Below are 18,474 nucleotides of genomic sequence, written 5' to 3' on the forward strand. Positions count from 1 at the left end.
CCTGAGCCAGACTTGCCACTGGCCCCTAGGTGAAGCACCCGCCTCTCTAGGCCTCCATCCCCATGGCCGTGAGTGACCCACTCTGACACTCTGGTTTAGGTGAGTTGAGGTGTGAACTGCCTGAGAGAACACTCCACCTGCCTCTGTGCAGAGACATAGTGAAGGTCTCCAGGGAATCACTCCTGGCCTTCGTTCTGCCCCCCCTCCCCAGGTCACCAGGGCACTTCCTGGGGGAGGTCACAGGCAGACTCTTGGATACCCTTACACTGAAATCTTGAGCCAGAGAGCCAAGTAAGCACTCTGGGGAGGGGCACTATATGGGCTCAACCTCTCTACTGTCTCCTGAGATAGTTCTGTCTGTGAGGACCAGAGGTGGGTGGCTTCAATGAGGTCATCCCCATTCCCATAGGTGTTGGGGAAGGCAGAAAGAAGGATGGTAGAAAATCTAGAATGTTGTGGGGACCCCAAGAACGTCTAACCCAAGAGAGGGGGGAGTCGGGGGTTGCCTATTCTAAAAGTTGGCTCTACTTACCAACTCTATGCCTTGCTGTGTGAGACTCAGGAAGACAGATGGACCAAGTGGGTCCTGACAAACTGGGGAAGTGACATTGTGTGTTTTGGACAGCAAGGGATGGGACAGACACGGTGCTCAGGGAGAGGGGGAAAGACCCATGGAGCCCTGCTAAGGCTGACCCTCAGAGCCTAGGGATCAGTGGAAGGGGTTCCCCAGTGTACCAGGGAAGCCTTTGTAGTACCTTTTCAAAGTGCTGGTCATCGAAGGAGATTTTAGCCGTTCCTGACTGACGGACACCTGATCCATAATCCGGAGCCTCCTCATCAGCTGCAAGAGGAACAAGCAGGTGGTTGGTCAACCTGTTTTCCTTAGGGGACAGAGTGGGGACAAGTGGCCCCAGGACCTTGGAGAGGATATAGTAATACGTGATCAGATTTTTGGTTCTTTTTTTTTTTTTTTTTTTTTTCCGGAGCTGGGGACCGAACCCAGGGCCTTGCGCTTCCTAGGCAAGCGCTCTACCACTGAGCTAAATCCCCAACCCCCGTGATCAGATTTTTAATACCTGCAACTCCGTAGTCACCAGGACACACTGACCACACGACACACAGGTAGGTTCTTACCAAGGACCACTAATTAGAGCCACAACCCCTACATAGTCTGACACTGACCTACCTGATCTTGGTGCTCAGAAGAGAACAGGAGGGTCCTGATACACCTCTGCCACCCTCCTCAGAGGCCATGGGCCCTACTGTGCCACCTCTAGCACTGGGGGTAGTTCTGCTAACAGTGTCTATAGACAGGTTCAGCACAAATGGGTTCAGTGGACGAGCCACAGGGCAGGGAGGGTGGCAAGGTTGTGTGTTTCCTAAATTCCTTTCTTCCACTGCCGGATAGGGAAATATTAGTGGCAATCCCAAATGTGGTAAAACCCAGTGGTCTTCATAAAAGATCTGGGGAACAACACAGATCAAATTTCATTGCAGCCCCGTCTGCTGAAAATATGACTTGGGGGAAGACAGGGCTGTGGCTGACGAAAGGCCTGAGCTCTGAGCCCTATGCGCCTTCCCAACTGTAAGACCTCATCTGATTCTTGGGGGACTCACTGAGTTGCAGTGAGTTTAGCCCTTGGAGATAGGGTCACTCACCAGCCCTCCTAAGGATCCCCTCAGGGCCCTTCTCACTGAGAACAGAACAGGATAGTGACTGTCCTCCATGAGGGCTGTAGGCAAGCCCCTTGGACTCTAGAAACACAGGGACAACATGGAGACCTCTACCCAGTGTGGTGAGAGCTGCTAGGTGGGAGAGGAGGAGGGCCTGACAGGATACGGGAAGAAGGCCTCAGAAAGGAAATTGTTCTGGATGCTCCTGTTCCCCTAAGTGTGGGTGTCGCAGTAACATTCTCTTTCTAGCAACGTGGCTAGGGTGGCACTGAAGTCCAGGCTCTCACAAGCTCGCAATCCACCTGCTCCCCGCACCTTGCCAGGTGGGACCTCTGAATCAGGGCCAGAGGAGCAGTGGCAGAGTCCACTCATCTAAGCAGTGGTGAGCACGTCATGGCTGGTGACAGGTGGGAGCCGGGGTAGGGGTGGGGGTGGGAAGAACTTTTAGAAATCACAGGCAGAGGAGCAATACAGCCAATTATTAACTTAATTAGTAGAACCAACGCCACCTAATATGGCCAAAATACCAGGGAAGTGATTAGACATTTCAGAGTAGAGGAGAAAGAGGCACACGGTGGCTCCCAATCATCTGTAATGGGATCTGATGCCCTCTTCTGGTGTGTCTGAAGACAGCGAGTATATTCAAATATAAAAAAATAAATCTTTGAAAAAGAAAAAGAGAAAGAAAACCCGTGGCATGTAAGAACCTGAGGGTACACGCATATCAGTAGTATTTGAGGTATGAGAACTTGGGGCTATGAGCCTCTGAGGGTATAAGAACCAGAGGTCTAGTTAGGACATGGTAACCTGGCGGGGATAGGACACTCTAGAGTAAGTGAGAACCTGGGAGTAGATAACACACTGGGGTGTTGGCTTTCTCCAGATCCTCCAGGCACCCATACTGTGCACCCCAGCCTAACCACAGCTAACCTGTAGCTCCCCACTTAGCCGCACTCTGTTGCTTTACCTCACCCTTTCCCAGGGTGCCTGGGAAGCCAAGGGCAGTGAGGATCCCAGGAAGGGAGACCATAGTCTAGGACAGAGAACAGTGTCTTTGAGCTGCTGTTAGAACAGACACTACCACTGACTTGCAGATACCTTTTGAGCCATGACCCTCACACTGTTCTCTGTGGTCTTACAAACGTTCTCACCGTGCACGAAGTACATTATAGGCCTATAGGTGAGCAAACTGAGACCCACGGGTCCCTGCAACGGCTAGTCCTGGTACCACCTGGCCGCGATGGAGGGAAGGGATAACAAGAAAAGTGTCTGCCTTTTACAACAGTCTCTGTTTTCAGACCCACAAATGAGCTGTAGCTTCCGGCTTAGGCCTGTGCCTAAGACTAGCACCTAAGCGGGGGAAATAGAAAAGAAACTGAGGCAGCTGCTGAGAGAGCTACTCTGACAGGGACTAGCAGTCTGCAGGCTCCCTCGGCTATGTGGAAAGTGAATGGTAGGCTAGGCTGGCAGACAGTCCACACTGCTGGGAGGCACGAGGCAATCTCTGGGTCCCCCTGAACAGTGGAGACTCTGTCTCAAGGCAGATCAGGCTCAGGCATCTTGGACTGATTCAGATAGGCATCCCTATCTGATCCAAGACTCTAGGAAGCCAGAGCCAAGGGCTCAACACAGGGGACTTTCCCTTCAAGCTCCACCTGTCTACTTGCCTGGGAAGGTGGAAAAAGTTTCACGCTGGTCATAGGGAGGCTGGGGGTCCCAGGGAAGACCAGCTTCATATTAACTCCTACATAATATTATTCCTCCCCCCTCTGCCTGTAAAGGCAGACATTCCCCAGCCCCACACACTACCCGATCCCACACACACACCTGAGATGGCCTGCACCGCCACACGGAGGAAGCCTTTCACCTCTCCCTTTTCGCTGACGATGGCCACGCGGTGCACCAGGGGCACAGGGTACAGCAAGTTGCTCAGGTATACGAAGGCCCTGCAGGAGCAGAGCCACAGTCACAGGCGACCCTCAGAGTGTGCTTTGATACCAGTGACACCAAGGCTGGCTCACACACAACATGAAGCTGCAAAGCAGAGCAAAGCTGGCGAGACAGCCAGGGCGAACCAGCGCAGCGAGGTGGGCTGGGAACAGGCAGGGGGCGGGGCAGCGAGGTGGGCTGGGAACAGGCAAGGGGCGGGGCAGGGGGAAGGTTTCCAGTGCTCAGAGGAGACAGGAGGTGGAGACACAGAGAGGAGGGAGTGGCCTCAGTAAGTAGAGGGCACAGCCCAGCTCAGCCAGGACGTGGCTGTCTGAGAAGAGAAGAGCCGAAGAGAGGGTTTCAGCCTGCTTCAAGGGCTGAGGACCTGGGCCAAACAGGGACATGCTAATAAGCTTCAACCCTTAGAACTCTGATGTCTGCTTCCCATGGGGCATCATCAAGCTTCTCAACCTTAGACCTCCCTCTACAGTTCACCTGGAAGTCAGGCACAACCTTGCTCTAAGTGTCACCCTCCTCAGGGCAGATGCAACATGGACTGTGTGCCCGTCACCCAGAAGCCTTGGTACTGCCCTAGACCTCCTTTCTAGTCAACACCACCCGAATCTTGCTGGGGCTCTCACTGCTGCCCTGCCTCTTACTGTCCCAAGAAGATTGACTATACTGTCACATAGAACTCCCCACACCCTCAATGATGCCCAAGCTGCTTACAGAATCATCCAAGCCCCAAGAGGTTCAGGCTGGCCAGCTCCACCTTACTGCCCTGAAGTTCAGCCTCCATCTGGCCACATGGGCCAATGGCTCCCTGGAGCATCTGTCTACTGTCATGACAACAGCCTGTTTTCATTCTCCTCTCGGCTCTGTCTTCTGACTTTTAAGCATCTATCTGTAGACTTCCTGGTTCCTGAGCTTCTTTGTATATGGTAGAGCCTCAGCAAATCGCTCTAGCAAAAAAATCATCTAAATCAGGCCTCACATGGGCCTAGGGTAGCCTCCTTGGCATCCCTCCATGGGACTCACTTACCCTAGCACAGAACCCTCTCAGAAAGAATGCTGGCCCAAACCCTTTTACTCCGTGTACCAGTCAGGGAATTGCTGCAGAAAGGATGTGGAGACCAAACTGAGGAGTGTGTGTGGATAGCCACAATGGCAGTCAGATGAAGGCCTTGTGCTGGGTGTTCAGGACTCCTGAGCTAGACTGAAACCTACCTCTGCCATCTGAAGGCCCCAATACCCTAGGCTGCCTCACCAGAGGGCTCAAGAGGCAATGCCACAGAGACAGCTCTAAACCAACAGAGTCCAGGGTCCAGGCTGTTCACACGGGATCTGCCGGAATGACAGAGGAAACCCTAGCTCCATGAGCACCCGTAAGGAAGCTCATAGATCTCACACACTCACTGCTTGACCTCCCCCACTGTCTGGAACTAGGAGTTCTAGAGCAGTACCCAGGGAGGTAGAGAGAGAGGACTGCAGCAGATGGCTATCCAGGCTCTCTTTGGGGCCTCTTGTAAAGTGGGGTGACTCCTGAGAAGTAGGGCTCAAAGAGGAAATACACGTTCTAGGACAGCTGCTGCTTCCCAGCACCTGGAAGGTAGCTTACCACTTATGTCCTAATAATGATGCCCCTCCATTTAGCTAGCTGTGTCCTCCTCTTTTATGGATGTAGAGTCTAGAGTCTATACCATGGCCCATTAGAGTAGGCACTCGGGCCCATTTCACAAGAGAAGAAACTGAGGGATAAAAACGTCAGGCAGGAGCCAGGACTGGCAGCAAGGGCCAGAGCTAGGACAGGACCCTCTAGGTCGCTCACTCTCAGCCCTGCAGATCATTGCTTGTCAGTGCAACTAATCACAGAAGAAATCTTGTATTGCACCTTTAAGAACTTCCTTCCATTGCGGGGAGGGGGGAATCTAGGATGCCATGGCCCACATCCAACCCACCCTGATCTCTTGTTGGAAGCTGGGGTTATGTACCAAAGAAGTATCATTTGTGACTAAAGCCTCTAGATGCTTCCTCACCTCGTGATCTTCGGACAGCTCAAATGGGAACTGTGGGTCTGGCTTCAGCTGTGCGGTCAGATGTTGGCAAACGCAAAAGCAATGCTATATTCAACCTCCCCTTCCCCCTCTTAAATGACAAGCCCACTTGGCACTGTAGTGAAGTCATTCAGCTAGATGAGCTCTCTGGGCCTGGACTGCCTCCTAGGGGCAGTGCTGGCTTGGAAGGGGCCACAAAAAAGTGGCTGAATCTGGAAGATTTCTGTGCCCTGCTCTGTGTAGGACTCAACCAGCCAGCCCACCTGGGAGATGAAGGCACCCAGGCACACACAGCTCAGAGCAGGGACAATGTACTCCAGTCCTCATCCTATCTGTTCTCCAGGTACCAGAAACAACTAGAAACTAGTGTCAGTCACTGCAGGGTCAGAACGAAGCCCTTGCCAACCTTCCCAGTCACACACCCAGCTGCTCTCAAGATCGGAAGAACTCTGCCCACGGCCATACCGGCAGGGAGCCGCAGCGCAGACCTAAGAGGCTCAGAGGGCTGCACCGAGCTGTTGAGCATAGCCTCTAGTTGGGCCAACATTTACTTATCCGGTGCCCTCCCTAGCTCCTCCCCTAGACCCTTAACTCTGGTTATCCTCTGCAGTGCGCCCCCTGCCCCCATATGTGTTGAGTGTGCAAGGAGGGCCTCTGGGCCCACTTAATCTGCTAACTCATCCACAACCCCAGGCCACCTGACACCTGACCATCAGAGACCCTACATGTGAGGAGGGTCCCTGGCTATGCCCACAAGAGGGCCTGCCCAGGACCCAGAGCACCTTAAAGCAGGCTAAATGCCCAGGAGAGCAGAGGAGGGCAGGACGGGCAGAGCGGCACGTGTGGCGAGAGGCAGGAGGGAGGAGGCAGCGCTAACCACAGATTGGTGAGGTACAGAGGCACATGCTGGGAACTGGGGAAACCTTTCCAGAGGGGACAAGAGTGGGCACCCCAATTTTGCTTAAGCTTTGGAAAGAGAGCCAGCAGCTACCAGAGGATTAAACGAAAGCCAAGGTGGAGCCTTCCTCAGGGCTAGGCCTGCATAGCTGCTGCGCGGAAAAGCCAATTCTTGCCAAACCAAAAGGTGAGGGTGTTGCCAAATGAAGCCTTGCACAGACCACCCTGTGATACAGGGGGCCAGGCCTCTCATGGGTGACTTTTGCCAAGTTTGGTCATTTTGTGAAATCTCAAATCCACAAGAGGGGAAACAACATTGGAAGGACCCAGCTCTTTTCATGAGACTGCAGAGACCAGACCCCATTTCTCCTCATGTCATTGTTTCCTGTGTCTCCTGACTGACCCTTTGCCTACCTGACACCCAGAGCCACTCCCAGGGCCCAGCGGGCATGGGAGGTCTGGTGCTATAGCCCAAGGCTTGGTGAGAGAAGCCTGTCCAGAGCTGGCCCGGAGTCTGCGTCTGTTGCCTAGGCCCAGCAGGGTGGAAGTCCAGACCCAGGGCATCTGGGAAGGGGATTCTACTCATTTGTCCGGTTGGCTAGTTCATCATACCTAATGCTAGCTGATGACAGAAAAACTACTCAGAGCAGATCCCTGCTACCTTCTGAAAGGGGGAGGAGGTCTCAGGCCATCACTCCCACTCAAGGAAGGAAGGAACTCCACAGAAAGCCCATAGTCTACAAGGGACCGTCCTCAGACTTCAGCTTTCGATACCTGTGCTCCGAGATCGAGAGTTCTAAAACTCCCGTTGCGCTACAAGCGATCTTATGCTCCAGGAGAAGATGCTATTAAAACTGTACCTGTTCCATGCAGGTAGGCTACAAGCCCTAGCATTTCTGAAGCCATTTGCCTTAGTGATAGAGCTAACAGCTAGACCTACGTCCTTGCGGTCCCCAGCCTCTCTCACCTATCCCAGAAACCAAGTGGCCAGGGCTTCTCTGTAAAGGTGACATGCCCATCTCACCATGCTAGCCTGGGAGGTCACGGGCTTGGGGCTATTCTCATCAGCCGGGCTCCACAACATTAAGGCAGGTAGAGGCCCCTCCTCCCCTGCCCATGGGGGGGTCACAGCCCTGCAACTTCTCAGGGTATCTTCTCTTTGGACTACAGTGGAATGCTCAGAAGCCACCTCAGCTGAGCAAAGCTGAGTCCCCAGACAAGGGTTTGGGACAGCCTGCCTGCAGACTCCTTTCTTCCCCTCTCAAATACCCCCTAATCCCCGCACAAGGAGTCTATGGCGCCAGTCTTGGCCACTTCCTATGGCCACTCCAGGAACTATCCCAGCCACCTAGGGTGAGCACCAGGAGTTCTTGGCGGTAATGTGTGTTCCTATCCTCTCTGCCACTGGAGCCAGACTCTTCCCCACTGAGCCAGGGCATCTATCTCTCCAATGTGCCCATGTCCCGCCATGAAGACACAAGAGGGAGCCTGACTCCCTCATCCCCCTCAGAAGCTAGCCCTGGCCTGCCTGCCTGCCTGGCCCAGAGGGTCGGGTGTCTGCCCTGATACCCACAGCAGTGCTCCTGAGGGAAAGAGCTGGTTCCTCCCCAGCATGCGCGCCTCAACCTCACCAACCTTCCTACTAAACTGAACAGGGGGGGCCGGTCGTAAAACGGGTCCTGGCCGTCGCACAGCGTGTGCTCCGGAAAGACGTCGTCCTCCAGGTCCTCCTCCTCCTCCTCCTCCTCCTCCTCCTCCTCCTCCTCCCCCACGCTCTGCTCCTCGGCAGGCTCGGTGGTGTCGGAGTCGGGGCTTGAGAAGGTGGGGGAGGGGGTGAGAGCAGCCATGCGCTCGCTCATGCATGTGTTGAGAAGAGGGTAGCTGTTGCAGCCAGAGATGACTGAACTGAGGTTAGTGCGACAAGACAGAGAGAAGTTAACACCAGCTACTCCGGGGGGGGGAAGGTGGGACAGGGTTGGGAGGGACAAGGAGCACTTCTGTTTAAAACTAAAACACCAACCATCAAGAAACGCTGCTTTAAGAGACAAGAAACGAAAACGCACCCTGTCTGGGCTGGGAAGAGAAAACAAAACACAACACCCCAAACTAAGGACAACAAGACCCATGGGATCGGTAGAAGGTTCTGGAAAGCACCACCAATAGGTGTGAGTGAGAACAAGGGTCCAAGTTGGCCGTAGCCAAAACTCTTGAAGGACCTCCTTGAACAACATGGGGTCAGAGGCTGGGCGCAGACACCAGATTGGAAAACAAGGGGAGAGGCAGTAATCTCTAATCTTACCTCTGTGTTCCCACCCCTCAAAACATCAGTGACCCGGAATACCTGGTTCTAGAACCCTGGTTGCTTGGGCAACACATGCACACACACACACACACACACACACACACACACACACACACACACACAGAGACACACACACGAACGGACATAGCACAGTAGGTATAGGCGGTACTACCAAGATGGCACTCCAGGTTCCCTAAAAAAGCTGGGCCTACAGGTATGTGAGGAGGAATGACTAAGGGAGTAGAATATGGCTTCTTTCCTGTAGGCGAGGCCAGTTCAGGGTCTGGGCTCTGACCCCATTACCATCTCACTTCCTCTACAAGGAAAGGGAGGAGGTGCCCACCTGCCCACCAGCCGGAACCAGGGGAAGCGGTCATAGAAGGGGTCTCCACCAGTCACCACATTGTCACAGTCCTCAACGACGCTGGAGGGGACCTCTGCAGCCCGGTCATACATTTCCCGCATCAGGTCCAGGCGTTGCCTGTTGGGGTTCAAAGATCGTATATGATCAGACCAATGGCCAGAAATAGCCTAGCACCCCATTACTCCTAGAACATCAGACTCCAGTGTCCTGTCCGGGTCAGTGGCCCAGAGTTCTGCCAGCTAGAAACCCCTCTGTGGTCCTTAGAATTCAGCATCCATAGGAAACTTACAAATGAGAAAAAGTTCACCACCAATGCCTCCCAAACCCTCCCCGGTGACAGCAAGGCGAGCTAAGCAGGCACACAGAACACGACAGCAGAGAAGTGACTGATTCGTGGTGCCTTAGGGCAGCTGAGAGCTGACAGAGAAGCAGGTAACTCAGAAATAGGATTCACACTACAGCCCCGAAAGCTCTTGTAGTGAGCTCTGGTGAGGCAGGAAGGGAATGGAGAAGACAGTACTTTTAAATTCTTTTTCCCCAGGTAGGGCAAACAGGAGGAGGAAGAACATGAGCTTGTAAACTCTAGAGGCCTCAGTTTGGCTTCTAAAGGGATAAACGCCCACTTCTGATAATCATACATTTGGCCTAGCTTTCAGGCACACGCAGATAGAACGAGAAGAGGCTATGGCTGCTAATCATGCTTTCCTGTCCATATTTCCCATCCTCGGAAGACCTGGCTGACCGAGAAGAATCCTCTCTCTCTAGCTCAGAGGTTCTCAACCTCCTAATGCTGTGTCCCTTTAATAGCTCATGTTGTGGTGATCCCTCAACCATAAAATCATTTTCACTGCTACCTCATAACTGTGGTTTTGCTATTATGAATTGCAGTGTAAATATTTTGTGTTTTCCCATGGCCTTAGGAGACCCCTGTAAAAAGGTCGTTCGACCCCCAGAGGGAGTCAAGACCTGTGGATTGAGAACCGCCAGTCTAGCTCATCCCTAGGGAGATCTAACAACTCATCAGTGAGCCTGCCTTCTACATACAAACCAACAGACCCTAAGTCCACACCCACTTTTCCTTTTCTAAAGTCTTACACACTTGACCAATGTTCTGTCTGCCTTAAGTCACCCAGGACAGCAAGAGACTAGGAGGGCCCCTTGCCCAGAGCTGGCCTCATTCCAGGAAGCTGGCCCATAGAGACCAGTTACTCCATATTTTCCTCAGATGTCCAAAGAACATTCTGCTTTTCCCACTCCTGGCCTGACCTGGTGTCCAGGCATGGTGTGCCCCCTATTTCCAGGGCTGTGAGTACATTCTACCCTTCTCATGCAGATGTCTACGTCATCACCCGGTCGCCATTGTACATGGAACTAGGCATGAAATAGAGGAAGTGTCCATGGAGGCAGAAGTCCTCTTACAACACACAAGCATTGGACAAGTTCACTTATAGGAGCTCTTTCACTTGTCAATGTCCTCAGCCTTCTAGGGACTGAAACGACTTCCCTCAGGCATGCAGAGTGGAGAAGCCAGGGACCCCTTGTCCTCTGAGGCCCTTGGCTCAGACTTGGCTGGACACTGAGCCACCTTCAAGCCCCTCTGCTACCTAACTGCTCCTTTAGAACCAGAACAAAACCATTAGGCCAGGAGACACAGTTGCACTGCTGTGAAGCAGAGCCCAGCCTGTTTCTCTCCCCAGAGACCAGCCCTATCCACCATCCGCCTCACTGCCCATCCTCTGCACCTGAGTTTCTCTAGCGTCCAGTAGTGGGTGGCCCCATTCTTCTGGTCCTGGACCTCCACGGCCACGATGGTCCTGGGGAAGGGTCGTGTCTCTCGGTCTTTGGCAGCTTCTGGGGGGAGTAGGTCTGGCGGCAGTGGGGAGTAGAGGGTATCTGTGAGGAGGACGAACTGGAACTGGACCTGTCAGGGGCAGAAGATGACCATTCATCCACCCTGTGCTGAGTGGAAGCTAGGTTTCCAGGGGGCTTTGCTCCATCCCCCTGAGAGCTCAACTCTATATTCCAGAGTTCACCAAAGCATCCAACCGACTGTTGAAAAATGGCTGCCACCACCACCCCCCATCCCCACCCCTACCACCTGCTTCTTGACTCCCAAGCAAAGCCAACAGGATTATCTATTTCAGCCAGTCCCAGTGCCTCCCTCAACCACTCATACTGGGTACCCAGCCCAGGCAAGGGCCCCTGTATACCCTAGGGTCAACCGAGTGCTGGGACTGTGTTGTGACTGTAAGCAACTAGACCATCACTCATGGGGAACCCGCCTCTGATGGGTCCCACCTTCTTCTTTAGCTCCACACTGATGGCATTGGCCTCCTTCAGGAAGATGGCATTGCCCCACAGCAGGTCCCGAAGAGAAGTGAACTGGTACCACTTCCATTTCCGGAAGGCCCACAGTGCCAACTCACACTCCCGCTCCGTCCATTGGACTGTGGGAGAAGCCATGTGGGTCATCAGAGAAAGCCACAATATAGCCTACCATAACCTCTGAAAGGTCAAGATGCCACAGGACTAGCTGAGTGGACCCTGCACTTGGTCCACACTAAAACTGGAGTGGCCAGTTAAAGGACAAGTAGTCCCTCCATAGTCACCATAACCCGACGAAGATGTTGAAGGGCAGACTAACTAGAATAACTTACTGGGTTCCGGCCCTCTCTTCCTAGATAGAGCCTCTGAACAGCTCCTCCCCTGCTGGGCTGGGGCCCCAACGCTTGCATTCCTGATTTCACACTATTCCTCTTGGAGTGGAGAAAGTAGACCCCAGGAGAAAACCCAGTCAAACAAGCAGTGTGGCAAGGCTCCAAGTCACCCAAAGATTAAGTAGGCTTCCCAAATGAGCTTCCCATGTATGTTGAAAATCAAAGCCTCTCTGTGCACCACTGTGCGGTCTTTGATGGGCCCCACAGAGCACACAGTGAAGAGGGCAAGCCCTAGTCAGCACCCATGGTTCTGGCCCAGCCCCATTAGCAAACATGTGGCCTATATGTGTGAGATGTGTGGTCACTTGTTTCAGTACAACCTCCCAAATCCTGCCTGTACGGTAGCACCCAGGATGAATGAGGTTTATCTCCCAGGGCAAAGGTTTAGACCAGTCGGCCTCCGGTGAGTCACCAGAGACCTACTCTCTCAGGCCCTGTTGGCGGGAGCCATACCATCTCAAGAGTCCCTTACCTTCATCCTCTGGTTCTTCCTCCTCCTCGTTCACCTCTGGGTAGTACCTGGAGTCCATCTGTTTCTGTAGGGCCTCCAGCTTACTCTCATAGTCCTGAAAAGACAGGCAGGACTTGTGGCTCCACCATGGAGACTGAGATAGCCTCACCCCAGCCCGCCAGAGTGCAAGAGAGGGGCCGGTCCAGTAGAAAGCGTGGCCAGAGAGGGCACAGGCCCACTCTCCCAGTGTGCTAGAGCAGGTAGGGCGCTGTGATTCTGGGTGGGCATCCTCACCAGCCTCTGCTGCTCCAGCAGGTATGTGGCCTCCTCCCGCTCCCTCCGGTACTGGTCCTCCAGCTCCTGGAGCCTATAAAAAAGAACACCAGGTGAACCCAAGGCCATCAGAGGCGGCAGGCGAGCAGCCGGCCCGGGCCTCACCTCTGCTCCATCTCCTGCTTCATGTCAATGCCCTGCTTCTCCAGCAGCTCCCTCTGGGCAAAGGCCCAGTCCACTGGCTCAGCGGGTGTCTCTGCACAAGGTGTCCGCTCACGCTCCTGACGAGCCTGCTCGGGGTGGTTAAACCGGAACACGTGGCTTTTTCCCATGATGATGCGGTTTCCTGGGAGATTGGAGGCAAACCAACGTATGGATTCCAGGTGCTGGATTCCAGGGATGAGAGACAAAGGGAGTGGGGAGAGAGGCACTTCCTCTGCCTGGGTATCCCTGTGCCATCTACCTGGGGAAGAGCACCCAGCACCCCAAACCTTGGCTCCAAATCACCTTTCTCCTTGTAATGGGCCATTTGAGTATGTGGCTTTGTACTTTGTAAAGTTTAGAGACAAGGGCTACAGAAGCCCGGGAAGGATTAGGACACTGATAGGAAAGCAGATGCAAAGACTGCTCCCTGAGGTTTCAAACGAGAGCAAGCCTTTTATCGGGACTTAGGGCTGGAGGCTATTCCCACTGCCTTCTGGCAAGGAACATGGATACATTTTATCCATGTACTAAGCCTGTGTGCGAGGCTGAATCTCAAAGTGTTGGACTAATTTTAGCTTAGTGGAAGAAATTTCAAGGCGTCAGAGCATCCAGGCAGCAGTGGCACGGGCCTGAATGGCTGCTTTTAGCCAGGTTTATAGTAAATGTGGACCAAGGACCAGAGCAGAAAAATTTGAAAAACCTGTAAAAGCAGCATATATAATGTTAGAGCCAAGGGAAGTGTGTACACAAGCCTGTCTAGTAAGTTCTTCCCCGTATCCAGGCATCCAGACATTCAGTGGCCACAGTAGCCTTGATCAAGCAGGTCTAGTTATCTCACAAGCTGGCAGTAGGTTTTGGCATTGTCCAAGTGATGTTGGTTGGACCCTTAGGATTATATAGTCACAGAGGTTTCCAAACAGATTTCAAAGGAAGTTCTGAGGGGCTACACACACACACACACACACACACACACACACACACACACACACACGCTCAATATGTGTATGTGTGCACGTGTGTGTGCGCGCACGTGTGTGTGCGCGCACGCGTGCACTTGTGCGTGTTCAATCCTCCTGAGGCAGCCCTTGAGCAGACAGTATAAAGAGAGTAAGTGTAATGAGAGTAAAGACTGTTGCTGTGAAGACTCCAAGATTCTAGAGATGCCAAAGACACAGATTGTCTTTTGAGGAAAGCCATGGACCACCAGCAAAGCCATCTCAGGAAATAAACTAAGCCTTGTGGGCCACAGCTGGAGAGGCCTTCCAAAGCATCATATATTTTACCATATGCCCTGGCTTCTAAACATGGAGCCACTTACCATTTGCCCTTCTGGGTTTTTATCTTGCCCCAGCCCCATTCCTCCTTGATGTTTTTTTCTATTTCTCTCCTTTGGTATGGGAATGTATGCCCTGCCTCATCATATACCAAAAATATGTCATTTCCATTTTGGTTTTACCAGGGCTCACCAGAAAAAATTGTCCCAAGCCTAAGAGGACACTTTAAATGTGGGCTTCTAAGCAAAGGTAGAACTTTAAATGTGTGAAGACCCTTGGAGACAGATGGAATACACTTTGCATTGTGAGGCACACGCAGGCTGGGAGACTAGGAGGAGAAAGCCATGGGTTCAATATGGCATCTCCTTCAAAGGTTCGTAGGTGGAAGGCAAGGGTCCGGTCAGTGGCACTATAGAGAGGTGATCAGATCATGATAGTACTAACTTCATTGATAGATTAATCTATTGATGAGTTCATAATTGATGAGTGACTGGGGGTAGGGTTTGTTGGAGGAAGTAGAGGGAGTATCTTTTTCCCAGAATCTTCTTGTTCTCTCCTCTGCTTCTTGGTTACCAAGAGGTGAGTGCCTCTGTCCTGCCATACTTTCCCACAATGATGGCCCGCCTCACCATAGACCCAAAGCAGAAGGCATGGGATGAGCCTCTGAAACTGAGCCAAAAGAAATCCTTCCTTCCCTAAGCTGTTCTGTCAAGAACTTTGTCACAGCAACAGATGGTGACAGAATCTCCTGTAAGTCAGTTCCTTGAGATGCCCTTCTTACAGTGCTTAATCTCAGGGAACTGGTCTGGGAGGGTGTTAATGTCTCCCTGTCCTCTCTCCTGAGCCTAGTCACCAAAGTGGCCACTCAGGACCTCCCACCCTGACTTCCCACACACCATTAACCAAGTATTCTGTGAGTATCCTCTGCTTTTATAGTGTCAGGTCTAGGCACTCTAGGACTCAAGTGCCCAATTTGGGAACTAGAGAGTTTCGGGGGGCTGAACTGGTGCCCATAGTAGAGCTGCCTTTTTCTGGGAGCAAATTGTGCCCAAGAGAGAATGAGCACAAAGACCTTATCTACCCTGCAGTCCCCTGGAGCTCTTATCCGTACCTGACCGTAGGATGCTGGGCTCAGTGACTTTCTTGCCGTTCACATAGGTATCTGCTCCTTCACAGGGCTCCAGGGTCACCACAGCTACAAGATAGAGAAGAGAGGCAGTGTGAGAGGTCATTACTTCAGTGGCTCAGTTCTCCTGGTCCCTGGTAGGCATGAGTCAAGCTCCTCATTCCTGGTCATAGAGTCTGACCATGACCCTTAGAGGAGCCTGAGGGTCCCATCCACTTAGTAGAGAAAATATCAAGAAGGGGACACAGTCCAAGGCTGAGGAGCAATGCTGGACTTGTCTTCTCAGGTTCTTATTCAGGTCCATAAGTGGGGAGAATAAGAAATAGTGACTAACAGGTCCCCAAGAGGTCCTACACTTCTTTGACTCATCTTGCACAGGAGAGAAAAGGGGATTTATGGACAGGAAAATCTAGGAGCAACAATTGTCCCAAGCACCATTTTAGGGCCACCATCCCAAGGTGGCCAAGTTGGAATTCAGGAATTCAGTACTGGATCTACAGGCCCGAGGATGGCCAGGTGCCTTCTGCCTTGGGCACTAGCCCTGTACTCAGAGGTGTCAACAGCATCTTTACATCAACACAGCAGGCCCAGCACTGAGGCAGCACCATCTTCTGCAGGGCAGTGGTGGGCAGGCAGGGAAAATAGACAGCTGCTCCCCAGCCAACAGAAGAGCATCCTTTAAAAACCACTTCAACCCTAGAGTGGGCTCAATCCATGGGACTCACTGTCCCTCTGCCCATATACATCACTACCTGCTCCCATACATACTTAACGTTCTCCTGGTCCCAGCAACCCGCCATGTCCCGGACTTCCAGCCTTCAAGCTGGCTCCCCAAAGCAATAGCAACTTGGCCCCAGGAATAACCAGGCCTTTCTCAAACACCTTACTCATAGAGGGTGCCACGCAGCTGTCCTCAAGAGTCACACAGTCCCTGTCCAGAAACCGTGATTCAGGATTCACTTAGGGCTGGGAAGCTGGGTGGATGGCTAGTACCTCCCCCTCCCCCAAACCAGAGCTGACCCACTAGGCCTCACCAAAACCTGGTCAACGGGATGGGGGTGGGAGTAGGATGGGTGGTGGGGGTGGCACATCAACGCTACCTTCTCCGCCTCCTCGGGAGTCGCTCCGGAAGATGCAGTGTTCCTCCTTGATGAAGTGCCCACTCAGGACAATGTCTTGCCGCCTCTCTGCGTCTTCTCTGCCCACTCTGTTGAAGAACCATGAGGCAGCAGGGCAAGCAGGGCAGCAGAGCCCCTGCACACCCACTGCTGTGCTGGCTTACTCCTACATGCAGCCACCCGGGGGTGCCCAGGGGTCTTTTTTATTGTACATACCAGGATGCATACTATGGGAATACAGGGGAAGCCAGCAAGGGCGGTCAAGAGGTCACCAGTACAGCATAGCTCTAGGCAAATCCAGGTGGCCCCCAAAAGCACTTTAGGAAAAGCACTGTAGGCCACACAGGGCTGATACCCAGCTCAGCTCTTATGGGGAGCCCACACTCCCACACCCATTAGACCCAGGCTGGCTGGACAGGAGGACTATTAGTGCATTCGTCTTGTGATTCCACCCCCTCAGCTGCTGACCCTTCCCTCCAGCTGGCAACCCATCTAGTCCCTACCTGGTGACGCCATCTTTGATGTAGTAAAGGAGGCATTCAGACATCAAAGGATCCTCGTTCAGGTTGACAAGATGAGGTGTCTGGAGAGAAACAGAAGGGTTACTCTCCCAGAGAGGAGCAGAATCCTCACAGTCTTACCTGTCCTCTACTCTCCTAGACCTGGGCTTGTTGGGGACATAGTGGCTTCCCCATCCTGGCAGAGAAGAAAAGAGACATGGAGGACAAGTGTCCCCAGGGGACCTTTAGGAGGGCATCCAAAACCCCAAAGCCCCAAGCTCAGATTGGCAGTTCCTTGTCAGGAAAAAAATGAAGGGCAAAGAAAGTTCTGGGCCCAGGTTCAGCCCATCCTTACAATAATAGTTGGTTTGGTGGGCCCAGCGCATGAGTATTTTGAGGGGAGCCTGGCTGCAGGGAGATCTGGGAGACATAGTTCTCAGTTCTTGAGAGGCCCCAGGTAAAGTTTAGATAGAATCTAAGGTAACCCTTACATGGGTCCTGGATATGTAGGGCACAGGCTGGTTCCAAGGCTGGCCCTGCACTCTCTCTCTAGGCTGCAGAAAGCTTATTCCAGGGGACAACCTGGGAACTGAAGGCTCTCCAATGAAACTATCGCCAAGCAGGAAGACCCTGGCCAAGGAAGAGTCTTCCTGGAGCCTGGGAAGAGCCAGCTGGTGGAGTTACCAACCGCTGAGCTACCCAGGGCCTGTATGTTAGCTTCCCAACTCCAGGTCATGGTGCTGGCCTCCCATCTCCCATACCCATTGACAACTGCCTTCTGCCTCCTGTCCCAAATCATGCTTGCCTCAGGCCCCTCTCCCACAGCTTCTTAGGAGCCGTCTTATACCCATGTCCCAATTGAGGATCTTATAATGGGGAAAAGGTGCCAGGATGGGATGGCTTCATGTTTCCCTCAGGGCACCCTGGGGTGAGCCACTGCCACACTAAACCATCAATCCAAGTGCACCCTTGAACAGGGGTATAGAGTCCTGGCCATCAGCAGTGACCGCCCTCAACTAGTCTATCCAGGAACAACTTGGTACTTGGAAGTCAAGGATAATGCTAAAACAAGGGGTTCTTTGACATAATGTACTTCACATTTGAGCAAGTTAAGTGAACCATTCTGTGTGTGCTCGGTGAACCAAGCTATGGTGCCTCGCAAGGCCTGGGTAGAGTTCACAGGGACACCTACCTCTCTCCATCCACCAACCTGCCACCTCAAACTATCATTTGATGCATTGTTCCAAAGTAGCCTCACCTCAGAGGCAGGACAGCAGATTTTAGGGAGGCTGTCCAAACAGGTGTTTGGCCCTATCTCTCAGATGCCCAGACCTCTAACTCTGCTTCCCCCAAGGCAGCCTTTCTTTAACAGAAAGGAGGCCTAGAAACTGGCCTTGGCTGGGGACCAGTGTTATCTTTGTGGACTTTCGCTTCTCTACCTTGCAGCCACTGGAGCTGCTCTGAGAAGGAAGGCCAGAAGTTTCCAGGAGCAACACAAACTCAGAAAGGAGGTAGGTCCGCAAAAACTCACTTCTCCAGCCTGGGACTTAGTCCCAAGTCCTGTTCTAATCTTGAGGGACTCAGTCCAAAC

The 18,474-nt window shown here is 52.8% G+C and overlaps 1 protein-coding gene across 16 annotated transcripts in view; it reads right to left on the reverse strand.

Moving 5' to 3' along the window:
• Kif1a (kinesin family member 1A) overlaps positions 1–18,474 on the reverse strand; it is an 84,315-nt gene that overhangs the window by 27,009 nt on the left and 38,832 nt on the right. For 6 of the 16 annotated variants that reach the window (NM_001408926.1, XM_087566953.1, XM_087566948.1 and 3 more), the window contains 12 exon segments: positions 756–841; positions 3,502–3,620; positions 8,190–8,459; positions 9,200–9,337; positions 10,963–11,141; positions 11,519–11,667; positions 12,410–12,503; positions 12,683–12,755; positions 12,827–13,007; positions 15,251–15,334; positions 16,366–16,472; positions 16,887–16,966. In NM_001408926.1, the coding sequence (NP_001395855.1) occupies positions 756–841; positions 3,502–3,620; positions 8,190–8,459; positions 9,200–9,337; positions 10,963–11,141; positions 11,519–11,667; positions 12,410–12,503; positions 12,683–12,755; positions 12,827–13,007; positions 15,251–15,334; positions 16,366–16,472; positions 16,887–16,966 (1,560 nt within the window). 16 annotated transcript variants of the gene reach the window in all.

The sequence above is a fragment of the Rattus norvegicus genome, chromosome 9 (genome assembly GCF_021556685.1).
Source record: "Rattus norvegicus strain SHRSP/BbbUtx chromosome 9, alternate assembly SHRSP_T2T, whole genome shotgun sequence".
NCBI classification, from domain to species: Eukaryota; Metazoa; Chordata; class Mammalia; order Rodentia; family Muridae; genus Rattus; species Rattus norvegicus.